General features: G+C 38.6%; 1 protein-coding gene across 6 annotated transcripts in view; it reads right to left on the minus strand.

Annotated features, from left to right (window-relative positions):
- RASA2 (RAS p21 protein activator 2) overlaps window positions 1-14,155 on the minus strand; it is a 129,412-nt gene that overhangs the window by 48,230 nt on the left and 67,027 nt on the right. For all 6 annotated transcript variants that reach the window (XM_081106125.1, XM_081106124.1, XM_081106123.1 and 3 more), the window contains exons 6-7: window positions 2,833-2,916; window positions 1,113-1,185 (exon numbers count right to left, since the gene is read on the minus strand). In XM_081106125.1, the coding sequence (XP_080962251.1) occupies window positions 1,113-1,185; window positions 2,833-2,916 (157 nt within the window). The remainder of the gene's footprint in view (window positions 1-1,112; window positions 1,186-2,832; window positions 2,917-14,155) is intronic.

A 14,155-nucleotide genomic window follows, 5' to 3' on the forward strand; every position in this document is an offset into this window, starting at 1 on the left:
AATCGAACCAAGGACCCTCCAGTCTGTAGGTCGACGCCCTGTCCACTGAGCCAAACCAGCTAGGCCAGTGGTTCTCAACCTTCTGGCCCTTTAAATACAGTTCCTCATGTTGTGACCCAACCATAAAATTATTTTCGTTGCTACTTCATAACTGTAATGCTGCTACTGTTATGAATCGTAATGTAAATATCTGATATGCAGGATGGTCTTAGGCGACCCCTGTGAAAGGGTCGTTCGACCGCCAAAGGGGTCGCAACCCACAGGTTGAGAACCGCTGTCTTACTCTATCTTTTAAAGCTTAGTTCCCATTATTCCCTTACATAAACCTTCCAGGCAAATTACTACTTGCTGTCTTTGGACACAACTTTCTGTTCTACCTCAAAATGCTCCTTCTCTGTAATACTCTCTTTCCTCTGACTTTACTAACTCAGCTGGTCCTCAATATCTACTTCATGTTACCGCTGCATGTACACTTGCATGTGTGTTTGTGTCTCTTGTTCCACTAGCAGACACTGAAACTTATCTTTATAATCAGCTCAACAAAGAACCCTTTGAATGAACGTTTCAGGCCTAATAGGTATGCTTGGATAGAACAAGCAGGTCAGGTCTTGACTTTCAAGGGGCCATATGCTTGTTCCAAGTTGCCCCTCCTTCCTTTTCTCTAGGCTAGCTGTAACAACCATTAATAAATGTAGAACAACAGAACTAAGTTGTTCTGACTTCACTAGCGGTATTCAAACACTACTCTGCAGAAGAGTCCTGTGGCCACTGTCTGTCAGGTGTGTGTGCTGGGGGGGGGGGGGGGGAAGGGGGGAAGGGGGCGGCGGGGGTTGGCTGAGGTGGGGGGATGCACAGAGAAGGGTGTGATATTGAGGATGACTGGCAAGTGGGTGTGCCCCTAGAACTCCCCATCCCCAAATCAATCAGAGCTCTGCCTTCATTTGTTTTATATATTGAGCCTCAACTGCATTGCACCATGGCTCTCCTGTTTTCAGATGAGGACTGCTTAGTTACATTAGTTGGTAAAATGATTACTCTGGCAGTAATTTGAAAAAAGAAGTAAATCAACAATCAGTATTAAATATTAAAATTTATATAAAACAGAAAATTACCTCAAAATAAAAGATTTCATTAAACTGTGGATTGCTTGTTTTCTTCTTTACTTTTGTCTTCTTTTGGTCATTCCTGTTCCAATGTGGTAGAGTTTTACCTTGTAGAACTTAACAGCACACAATTATAAAACATGCTATTTCCAACCAAGGAGCCTGACCTCTGTTCAGCTGTTAAGATGCCTCAGGGAAGACTGCAGTTTTAAATATTACTTGGGGGAGGGGGGTAGCAAATGAGGTGTCTAAAAATTCAAATCAAAGAATACTCAAGTTTTGTGTACCTGATATATAGCAAAACTGTATGATTCTCTCTATGGCTATACCAGATTGACTGCCAAGCTTATGTCAGGGGTTTTAATAACACATTCTAATATATAAGCAACTTAGAATAAATGGCAGAAGGAAGACAATGAGATTCAGAGTGCCTTTACCTATGTTGAAAAATATCTGAGAAACACAAAAAGCATTCTTAACTCAGTTTACTTCCTGGGCTTCAGCTACAATGAGACTTTATTAAAAAAAGTTTTTTATTTATTTATTTTGAAGTAATTATAGATTCAGAGGAGGTTACAAAAAATAGGGAAGTCCCACACAGCCTTTCCCCAGCCTCCTCCAAAGTTAACATCATATACAATTATATTACAATATCAAAAATAGTGATTTTCTATAAAAAAATTCATATGCCAAATAGTTTCTATCTGTATGTCACTAAACAATTACACTTAAGCATTTGCCTATCAGGTATAGACTACAAACAAAGACAGAAATCAAAAACAGCTCAACCAGGTTAAATATTTTTAACACATAAAATTAAATTCCTCCGACAGCATGAATGTTATAAGACAGGGTATCTATCTCCTTTTAAATTTAAAACCATGTATGTTAATAGCATACCACTGTTTGAGTGCCCAATAAATACCAGACATGGTGCTAGGTATTTTACACACATACACAAATTTTTTCAAGTGACTCACTGGTGATTTTCTAAAAAATAAGAATACCTAGAGAGCTTGGGACTGGGGAGAAGGAATGTGTGTCTGTGTGTTGAATGTTGTGTTTGTGTAGGGGGAATATTGTGCTCTGTTTCCTGATTCTAACCTTCCAGTTGTAGATAAATTTCAGACTAGTCAGGCTCTGAAAAAAACCATAATGAAATTATAAACTACCAAACAGTACAAAGTGCTACAGGTTTCCCTTAAATTAGCCTGATTAAGTTAATGATTTGGTGGGTGCACTCCATGTCCTGGTACTTGAGCACTTTGTCTACACCTCGAATTCTCTCAGCACAGATGCCGTGAGTAGATAAGGCAGTTTTGGTCCTGAGCTGCTTTCCAGGTAATATGGAAACTGCCTTATTCTGAACTGGTCTTTATCAAAACAGAATTTTACCTGCATAAAACCTAAGACATTTGCCAGTAGGAAGGCTGATGATGAATAAAGAAAGTGAAGTTTATGTTTTCAAGTACATTTTCACTACTATAAAACTGATGTTCCTTCCCCACAGCCTAAGAGTCTGGCAGATTTGAAATGATATCCATTTTCTTTCTATAAAAACAGGACTCAGTTGTTTACAAGTATATAATAGAACTCACTGAAGATTTTTCTTTCAAAGCCTTATTTTGTGTAACAAATAGCTACTTAGCATTTGCTCTTAGAACCTTAATTTTATAATTCTTACATCAAACTTTAAAACTTAAAAATCTCATAATTCAATAAACATTACCTAGAAGGGCCCACTAGAGAAACTGTTGCATAAGGGTCACAGCTTTGTCCATTTATGAGAGGCAACCCATGGCACGCCTTGATGCTAAGGGAAGAATAAAAGAAAATTAATATGTAATATTCAGGTTAGGCAATATAAGACATTATTTTTAAATACAAATTAACATATTCAAAGAGTTAAAATTATTTTCCACATGCTTGGTGTTATACAACACCTACCCCAAATACATGTATGTATGCCTGCATTTATTTATGCTATAATCCCAAAACAGGATTATACAATCAGTACTGAGACTACCAAATAATATTTAGCATACATATCCTCACTAAATATCTAACAAGGTACATTTTGTGGTTTGACAATATATTAAAACTGCTGTGGCTTCTAAAAAGGAAAAGAAAGCGGTGTGAACCTTAAAGGTGAAACTACAAAACTTAGCCAGATCTGTGGCAGCACATCCTCTGCTAAAAGCATGAATGAGAAACAAGGAAACAACTGTGGTTTCCACTTAAAATCTGATTCAAAAAGGAACGACACCATGTACCCGCCAGGAGGGGAGATATCCGGCTTTGTGGGCCCTTTGACCTCCTGGGTGGTCCAGGGTATCCTGGCCTTTCTCTGGAAACTTCCATCCCGCTCTAATGCTGGCTGTACCGTGAGGAACCACATTGGAACCTGATGGAAAGGCCTGTGCATCACATGGAGCTGTGATTCATTGACTTCACAACCCTATTCCTGACAAGTACACTAGACCTGTGATAGGAATACCTTCCATTGGTTTCAGTGAATATGTTTCTTAACGGTGCATATTTTCAAATTTCATATTTGTTAGATATCTTTAGGAATTAAAGGGGCCAAGTCAATACTTGAAAAATGGGAAATGTAGCTTGGCCTCTTTTCCTTCAAACTTATCCTGAGCTACCCTGTTAAATAAATTTGTGCTGCCAATTTTTTAATGTTCTATTCTCATAGCAACAGGCTGTGATGTCAGAGGGTTATTTATTACAAAATTGATTAAAAAAATATGCTAGGCTGTGAACCAGAAAGCTCTGATTTAATTGCATGTTATTCAACAATCATGTTATGTAAATAAAAATAGAAACAGATATAGAAAATAAAAAACTCAAAATAACAACAAAATCTGATTCATATATGGAGGGCAAGCCCCAGATGCGTTTGTATGTAGCCTTTTATTCTGATTCTCAGCAACAGCTCCTGCATCATTCTGTTGAAAATGTTTTAAACCATAAAAACCAAGGCATCTAATCCATTCCATGGGTAACAGCAGTTGGTATTTAGAGAGATCACAAAATCTGACTCAATGACCTGCTCCTCAAATTTTCTCACAAAATATTATTGAGTTCATGAATTCAGTTTAATATCTATCTGCATTTCCTAATGCTAAGAGAAATTTGTCAGTGCTGCTGAGAAGTATTCTTCATTGAAAGATGTGGGCTATTGAGCAACATCCTCATTTCTCTCCACAACCCACAGATCATATATGTGGTGAAGTACAAATGGTGTACTGCCGAGTAAAGAAAGAAATGATAATATGACTCATTTCTATTAAATTGGTATCAAAAACAAATTTTAAAAATTTCTGAAACTAACCAAAGAAAGCACAGGCCAAGATAATGATTCTGGTTATTAATGTTAGGCTTAGGTACAATCAAACTTTCCCACTGTACATACTGTGTGAAACTTACATTTCTCAGGCTAAACCTCAGAATGATACCTGATTTTTATATAGCATTTGCAGTTCACTATGCATTTTTACAAAAGCATTCAATTCTCACAACTGCTTTGGAGTATCAAAGAGTACCATCATGCCATTTTAAAAAAGAAGGCCCAAAAAGGTTATGTCAGAAAATAACAAAATAAGGCTAACAAGGTAACACAAAATTTGTAAGAAGTGGGCCAAGACTCAACTTCTACTTTCTTACTTGTATCTAAGGTCTAGCATCCTTCTACATTCCCCCGGTGCCTGAATACATTGTCTTACTCTCCTTGTAATACAAATGTGTCTCATGTAAACACTAATTATGAGAATCTTAATTATAGAAATTTACTATAATTTTATGAAGTATAAAAAACTGAGAAAAATGCAGTATACAAAGACTTCTATAATACCCCAAAACAATGATACTTATAAGTCTATAAAAATCATCAGAAATATTCAATTTTTAAATGTAAGAGTTTAAAAATTGAGTTTTGTGAAAAACAAGTAATATTATAAATACCGATTGTTTTATTTGCTACATATATTACAAAATACTGTTTCTAATACACAGGATACAACTATTCTTCCAATTAGTAAACCAAGTAGTTTCATATCATAAACCATAGATGAGCAGAAAATGTTGAAAATGACCACCATAGTATACATTATCTTATATCTTGTTTATACATCAGATATAAAGCATTTGATATTAATACATTTATTTTTAGAAATTATAAAGGAAAATAAATTTAGTCCAAACTAGTTTATAATATAGAGTGATTTGATTCTTTTCCTTGGATTTTTTTTTAACTAAAAGACAAATGTTAACTTCTTCATATAGCCAAGATGAAAGAACAGGAAATAGATTTACCCTCCCACTAGAAAAAAACTTTATTTAAAAAAGGACAAAATCAGTGGCACAGGATAGTCATTTCTGAGGAGGGAATAAACAAGGTGAGCCCTCCAAATGTCCCAGCTTACAGTTATACAGTTTTCCTGGGAAGAGGAGGGAGAATTGTCAGTTGGGGAAGGCCAAAGTGACTTGAGTTTCCAGGGCAGAATGCTGAAGGAAAGAAAACTGCACACAGAAAAAAAACCTCCAGAAAGGTACAAGAATGCTGAGTGCTGATAAGCATACACATATGAGGAAACTACCAGAGGCTTGGGAAAGAACCATTTGAAAAGAGCAAAGGGAACAATTCCTGAAGCCCACAAGTGGCTAGAAAGAGGTCTAAGCAGCCACAGAAAACTGGGTGCTACTTCAATAGTGGGAGAATATAAGCCCTAGACAAAAGGCCAACTCTTGTTCCACCTAATAAAGCTTAAAAGCAAAACACAAAAGAATTAAACTATTTCCAGGTAACTTAACTGAGTCCTTAAGTATATTCATGGGAATATATACAAAAATATTCAGCAACTTCACAAAGTATAATTACAACAGAAAATAAGCAGAAACACAAAGAATCAAAAAAATATGACTCACAATGAAAAAGAAAAACAAATCAATAGTAACAGGTCCAAAAATGACATGGATGATAGAACTAGTAGATAAGGATATTAAAAATCAGTTATTAAACTGCATTTCATATGTTTGGTATAGACACAGAAGACAGTAAAAATTTAATTAAAAATGTAAGTCTAGAGATGAAAAACACAGGCCTCACAAGAAAAACACACTATATGGGAGTAACAGAAGATTCAGTACAGCAGAAGAAAATATTAGATACAAAGACAGAGCAATAAACACATATTAAAAAGATGTGTTAATGGTCTAAACATGCTAATTAAAAAGCAGAGATTTTCAGATTGAAGAAAAAAAGAAAATTATATGCTTCCTATAAGAAACTCACTTTAAATAAAAAAATAAAATTAGGTTAAAAGTAAAAGAATGGAAAAATACATACTATGCTAATACTTAATCAAAAGAACACTCAGTATGTATATGGGTAATAGCAACCCAAATGTCCATCAGTAGGGCTCTGATCAAATGAGCTATTATAAATCTTTATATTGGAATCTATGCAGTTGTCAAAAAGAATAAGGTAAATATTCTCTAATTACTCTGACATGGAGTGATTTTCAGGATATAGTATTAAGTAAAAAAAGAGGAAGTTACAGAACACTACACTTTGTGTAAGAATTGAGTGGGAAATGTAAATGTATTTTTATTTATATACTAGAGGCCCGGTGCACGAAATTTCGTGCACTGGGGGGTGGGGGTCCCTCAGGCCAGCCTGTCCCCCCTAACAGTCTGGGAGCCCTCAGTGGATGTCCTACTGATGGCCCAGGGAGCAGGCCTAAGCCACAGTCTGGCAGCAGAGGTTCAGAGCAGGCACCCCGTGTGTGTGTGTGTGTGTGTGTGTGTGTGTGTGTGTATGTGTCCACTGGGGCCTGCCCTCAGCCACACCGCGGAGGCTTGGAGCAGGTGCCCCTCTGTGCTGATCTCTCAGGCTCCTGGCCGTGCCTGCGTGTTGTTCTCTCCCTTGAGTGGTGGCCAGGGCAGGCGGGAAGCTTGGCTTCCTCAATCGCCGGGGCAACCCAAGCCTCCAGCTCTGTGGCTGCCGCCATCTTTGTTTGGTTAATTTGCATACTCGCCCTGATTGGCTGGTAAGTGTAACGGAGTGACACCAATTTGCATGTTTCTCTTGTATTAGTGTAGATGTATGTATGTTTATTTGCTTATATTTTCAAAAATAATGGGGAAAAAGTCCAAAACTTTTAAATATAAGAGTAAGGAGGCTACAGAGTTGGGAATGGATGTGATACTTCCCCAAATATATCGTATATAAGTTCTGACTTTGGAAACATAAAAACCTTTACATATCAAAAGTAAAATTAAACTTAAGAAGCAATCCTTAAAAATAAAAACCTGAGAAACCACTAAGAAACAAAAAAGAATTAATTTCAAGGGACTAGAACACAGTATTTGACTACATCCTTAGTGACATATATTCTTAGAACAAATAACAGAAAGAGCTCTTAAACTTCATTCAGTAACTAACCTACCTGTCAGTGGTAATATTGGCAATATTACTTTAAATTTATTTTTTATGTCTCACAAGATATAGAAGATAAGTAATTATGTTAATGTTAGAAATTAAGATTTTTATTAAGAGGGAAGAGATACAAATATAAACTAAAGTTATATTTAGAATGTGAATTAGAAACATTAAAAAAGGAAGAAAGATAGCCAGTCAAAATGGCTATACTAACATCAGACAAAGTAGATTTCACAACAAAGCGTTAGAGGGTCATTTTATAATGATGAAGAGTTCAACTTATCAAGGGGACATAACAATCCTAAATGTTAAGCTCCTAACATGAGAGCTGCAAAATAAATGAAGTAAAAACTGATAGAAATTCAGGGAGGAATTTCTGATATAATCCTATATAATAAAAGGGTAATATGCAAATTGACCCTAACAGCAAAACAACTGGGAATGACTGGTCACTATGACACACACTGACCACCAGGGGGCAGACGCTCAATGCAGGAGCTGCCCCCTGGTGGTCAGTGCGCTCCCACAGGGGGAGCTATGCTCAGCCACAAGCCAGGCTGACGGCTGCCAGCACAGCAGTGGTGGCAGGAGCCTCTCCCGCCTCCTCAGCAGCGCTAAGGATGTCCGACTGCAGCTTAGGACTGCTCCCCGCTGACAAGTGGACATCCCCCGAGGGCTGCCGGGCTGCCAGAGGGATGTCTGACTGGCAGCTTAGGCCCGATCCCCCCCGGGGATCGGGCCTAAGCCGGCAGGTGGACATCCCCCGAGGGGTCCCAGACTGCAAGAGGGCACAGGACAGGCTGAGGGACCCCCCTGAGTGCACAAATTTTTGTGCACTGGGCCTCTAGTTAACATTTATAAAAAACAGTCTTCCAGAGATTCAAGATGGCGGTGAAATAGGCAGATGCATCCCAGGTCTTGTTCCGGAGCAAATGGAGTAAGCAGCTGAAACTAATAACACCCACCCCGAATTGGTGAAATTACTCAGCTGGTGAGACAGTTTACAGCCGGGCAGGGCAGAGTTCCCCTGGAAAGGTAAAAAAACAAAACAGGTATCTGGGCAGCGAAGTTTGCCAGACCTCTGAGCCCAGAGGGTCAGAGGGAGACCGAGTGGCACACAGCCGCATCTCTTGGGACAGGCACAGCCCGACTGGGGAAAGTAGATCCGAGGGACTGTTAGCGCCGGGGGATTTGAGATCTGGGTTCTGTAGTTACGGAGGACTGAGCCTAAAAGAGGCAGCCTGAAGAGCTGACCAGACCATGCAGTGACGATAAGAGAGGAGCTTACAGAGACTCAGCCTTCCCCGTTTCCGTGGCCAGCATTTGTTTGTTTGTTTTCACTGAACCCTGTTCATAGGACATTTCGGATACCAACACTCACCTGTGCTGAAGAGAGGGAGAAGGTGGGGACGAGTGGAATCTGGGGAGAGGCTGAGGAGAGAAGGGGGGCCAGGAGAGGTGGCAGCATTGAGTGCTGAGTCACCCCTGAGCCCAGGACTAGGGCAGCCATTTTCTCCAGAGGTTAGGATTCCTACCTCCAGCCCCCAGGCAAGGAGCACAGCCACACCCAGATTCCACCCTGAACAAGATGAAGGATTAAAATAATCTGATTAGTCCCTGGGAGTTAACAGGGTCTGGCCTATAGAGGGACTTTCAGTCCCAGCAACAACACAGAGCGGGATAATGATTAAAGAACCAGCTCTGGGCAGTGGACTTCCCCAAACCAATTTTAAGTGCAATAGAGAAAATAAACCCTAACTACTGGATAGAGAGGCTGTATAGCCTCGGAGGCCAATCCAGAAGCACTGCCACCCAGAGGCTGAGCCACAAACTGACTCTTAGGTAAACACAAATTAAGGCAATCTGGGAAACAAATACGGCCTGCTTTAAAATCAGGACTGTGGTTTACAACACGGAGGAACAGTGTATCGCAGGGAAATTCAACACTCTCCTGAATACCTGGCAGGACTAAGGCGTGCCAGACTGAAGAGTAGAAGAACAGAAGGACCTTCACTACTGCAAATTTTTATTTTTTCACCTTTTAACTAAGAAACCAATTTTTTCTTTTTTCATCACCTGATTTTACCCTTTTAATTACATTTTTATTTCTAACCAGTATTATTACTGCTACCATTTTACCATTTTTTAAAGTGCCATTTTCTTTTCTCTTTATTTTATTTTGGGATTAGTGTTCTACATTCTATTTTCATCGTTCCTTTAGCATCATTTTTCTCTACCTCAATTTTATCTCTATACTAAAACCCTCTTCCTCACTTTTCCCCTTTTGTTGTCCTGTTTCTCTTACCCTAGTCCTGCCTTAGATTTTCCCTATTCCTTCTTTTAACCCCATCAAAATTTCACCCTACTTATATATCCTATTTCCAATCCCCTGCTCTAAATCCTTATACACCTCTCCCTTATCTTTCTTCACTATCCCAAATTTTTCTTCTTTTCTCTCTCTATTGTTTTGGTGTTGTTTGCTTGATTGTTGAGTATATTGGGTTTTTTTTTTAGGATTGTTTGTGAGGTTGTTTTGCTTTTTCTTTTTTTTTTCGGTTGGTCCTTTTTTTCCTGCCCCCCCCCCCTCACCCCCCGGTTATTTTTGTGCTTCTGTTTTCGCTTGCCTTGCTTGATATTATTGGTTGTTTGTAGTTTGCATTCATCTCCAGGGATCTGTTGCTGGAATTTGTTGGGATTAGTGGCGGTGCTATTGGAGTTTTCTCCTCATATAAATAGTCTCTTCCCCTCTTCTACTTCATTCTCTCTTACTTTTTTTCCCCTCCTTTTTCCCAATTTCATTTTGGCACTCCTTTTTTTTTCCTTTCTTTCTTTATATTTTTTCTTTTTTCTCTTTTACCTTTTTCTCTTCTTTCTTTCTTATCCCCTAATTCTCTTAGCTAGGGTGGTCACCTTTATTTGGGGTTATTAATATCATGAATACATTTGTGTTCAGTGCCTGGTACGTGGTGCCTTATTGTGTTGTATTTTGTGCCTTTAAATTAACGCAGCAGATCCAAACAACAGCACCCTCCTGATCACCACACCCTCTGTCTGAGGAACAGCAGCTATATGTGAAGCCTCCCCCCACCAGCCAGAAGAGCCACCACAGCTGTGAACAGCACCCACCAGAGGAGCTGATGCCAACTGAGGAGCAGCTGCTACCACAACTGCCCGAGGAGCAACCACAGCCCGAGGAGCCACTGCCACGCAGGGAGCAGCCACTGAACGACTCAACATCTAGATATGTCAGTGAGATCAAACCTGGATAGACAAAGAAAACCCCAAAGGAAAGAAAAGGAGGACTCACCAGAAAAGCAGCTAAGTGATACAGAGGTATGCAACATGATAGAAAAAGAATTCAAATTAAGGGTCCTAGAGTGCATAAACAATCAACAACTTATGCAAGAAGCAAGAAGAAAGAAATGAAAAAATCAATAACTTATGTAAGAACCAAGAAGAAATGAAGAGCGATATAGCTGAAATAAAAAACACCATTGAAAGTTTCAACAGTAGACTAGGAGAAGCGGAGGACCGAATTAGTGAATTAGAAGACGAGGAAGCAAAACACACCCAAACTGAACTGTAATTGAAGAAAAAAATTAAAAGACAGGAGGAGAGCCTAAGGGAGCTTTGGGACAACATGAAACGAAACAACATATGAATGATAGGGGTGCCAGAACAACAGAAAAAAGAACAAGGATTAGAAAACCTATTCGAAGAAATAATATCAGAAAACTTCCCTGAGGTGGGGAAGAATAAAGTCACACAAGCACAGAGAGTCCCAAACAAGGTGAACCCGAAAAGACCCACGCCAAGACACATCATAATTACCATGGCAAATGTTCAGGACAAAGAGAGAATCTTACAGGCTGCAAGAGAGAGACGGGAAGTTACATACAAGGGATCTCCCATTAGATTATCAAATGATTTCTCAACAGAAACACATCAGGCCAGAAAAGAATGGGCGGAAATTTACAAAGTGATGCAAAGCAAAGGACTGAATCCAAGAATACTCTATCTAGCCAGGCTATCATTCAAAATTGAAGGGGAAATAAGAAGCTTCACAGACAAAAAAAGGCTAAGGGAGTTTATCACCACCAAGCCAGCAATGCAAGAAATGCTAAAGGGACTGGTGTAAAAAGAAGAAATAAAAAGCTCAGAAAGAAAACAGCAACACAAAAAAAGAAATGGCTACAAACTAGTACCTTTCAATAATAACTTTAAACGTAAACGGACTAAATGCTCCAACCAAGAGATATCGAGTGGCTGAATGGGTAAAAAAAACATGACCCATACATTTGCTGTCTACAAGAGACCCACCTCAGAAGAAGGGACTCACACAGACTGAAAGTGAAGGGATGGAAAAATATCTTTCAGGCAAATGGAAATGAAAAGAAAGCTGGGGTAGCAATACTTATATCGGACAAAATAGACCTCAAAGTGAAGGCCATAACAAGAGATAAGGAAGGCCACTTCATAATACTAAAGGGATCAATACAACAAGAAGATATAACCCTGATAAACATATATGCACTCAATGCAGGAGCACCCAAATACATAAAAACACTCCTGGAAGATATCAAAGGAGAGATCAACAACAATACAATAATAGGGGACTTTAATACACCACTGACATCACTGGATAAATCTTCTAGACAAACAATCAGCAAAGAAACAGCAATCCTAAATGACTCACTAGATCAGATAGACTTAATTGACATCTTCAGAACATTTCACCCCAAAGCCACGGAATATACATTCTACTCAAGTGCTCATAGGACATATTCAAAAATAGACCACATATTGGGTCACAAACAAAGTCTCCCCAAATTCAAGAGGATTGAAATCATACCAAGCATCTTCTCAGACCACAAGGGCATAATATTAGAAATAAACTACAATAAAAACCCCAAATACTCAAACACTTGAAAGCTGAATAGCATGTTATTAAATATTGATTGGGTTACCAAATGAGATCAAAGAAGAAATTAAAAACATCCTGGAAACTAATGACAATGAAAACACAACAATCCAAAACCTATGGGATACAATGAAAGCAGTCTTGAGAGGGAAGTTTATAGCTCTACAGGCCTGTCTCAAAAAAACAAGAAAAAATGGTAGTAAATCATCTAACTCTACATCTCAAAGAATTAGAAAGAGAGCAACAAGAAAACCCCAGAGTGAGCACAGGGAAGGAGATAATAAAGATTAGAGCAGAAATAAATGATATAGAGATGAAAAAAATAATACAGAAAATCAATGAAACCAAGAGCTGGTTCTTTGAAAGGATAAACAAGATTGATGAACCTCTAGCCAAGCTCACCAAGAACCAAAGAGAGAGGATCCAAATAAACAAAATCAGAAATGATAGAGGCGAAATAAAAACAGACCCCACAGAAATACAAATGATTGTTAAAAAATACTATGGATAACTCTACTCCAACAAACTAGACAACCTGGAGGAAATGGACAAATTCATAGAAAAATACAACATTCCAAAACTCAATCAGGAAGAATCTAAAAATCTCAACAGACCAGTAACTATGGAAGAAATTGAAGCAGTCATCAAAAAGCTTCCAGCAAACAAAAGCCCAGGACCTGATGGCTTCACAGGGGAGTTTTACCAAACATTCAAGGAAGAACTAAAACCTATCCTCCTCAGACTACTACAAAAATTCAAGAGGAAGGAACACTTCCAAGCTCATTCTATGAAGCCAGCATCACCCTAATACCAAAACCAGGTAAAGACAATACAATGAAAGAGAATTACAGGCCAATATCCCTCATGAACATAGATGCCAAAATCCTCAACAAAATCTTAGCAAATCAGATCCAGCAGTACATCAGAAAGATCATACACCATGACCAAGTAGGATTTATCCCAGGGATGCAAGGATGGTACAATATCCGCAAATCAATAAACGTGATACATCACATAAACAAATTGAAAGAAAAAAACCATAGTCATACCAATTGATGCAGAAAAAGCGTTTGACAAAATCCAACACCCGTTTTTGATAAAAACTCTCAGCAAGGTGGGAATAGAAGGATCATACCTCAACATAATAAAAGCCATATATGATAAGCCCACAGCCAACATCATACTCAATGGACAAAAACTAACACCATTTCCCCTAAGAACAGGAACAAGACAGGGATGCCCACTCTCACCACTCCTGTTCAACATAGTACTGGAAGTATTAGCCATTGCAATTAGACAAGAAGAAATAAAAGGCATCCAAATTGGAAAAGAAGTAAAACTGTCCTTATTTGCAGACAACATGATATTATACATACAAAACCCTAAAGACTCCATCAAAAAACTACTAGACTTAATACATGAATTTGGCAATGTAGCAGGATACAAAATTAACCCCAAGAAATCTAAGGCATTTCTATACACCAATAGTGAACTTTCAGAAAGAGAGACTAAAAAAACAATCCCATTTACCATCGCACCAAAAAAATTAAGCTACCTAGGAATGAACTTAACTAAAGAGGTAAAAGACCTCTACTCAGAAAACTACAGGGCGTTGAAAAAAGAGAGAGAGGAAGACATAAACAGATGGAAGAACATACCGTGTTCGTGGATTGGTAGAATCAA

Source organism: Myotis nattereri (genome assembly GCF_964212035.1).
Source record: "Myotis nattereri genome assembly, chromosome: 14".
NCBI lineage: Eukaryota > Metazoa > Chordata > Mammalia > Chiroptera > Vespertilionidae > Myotis > Myotis nattereri.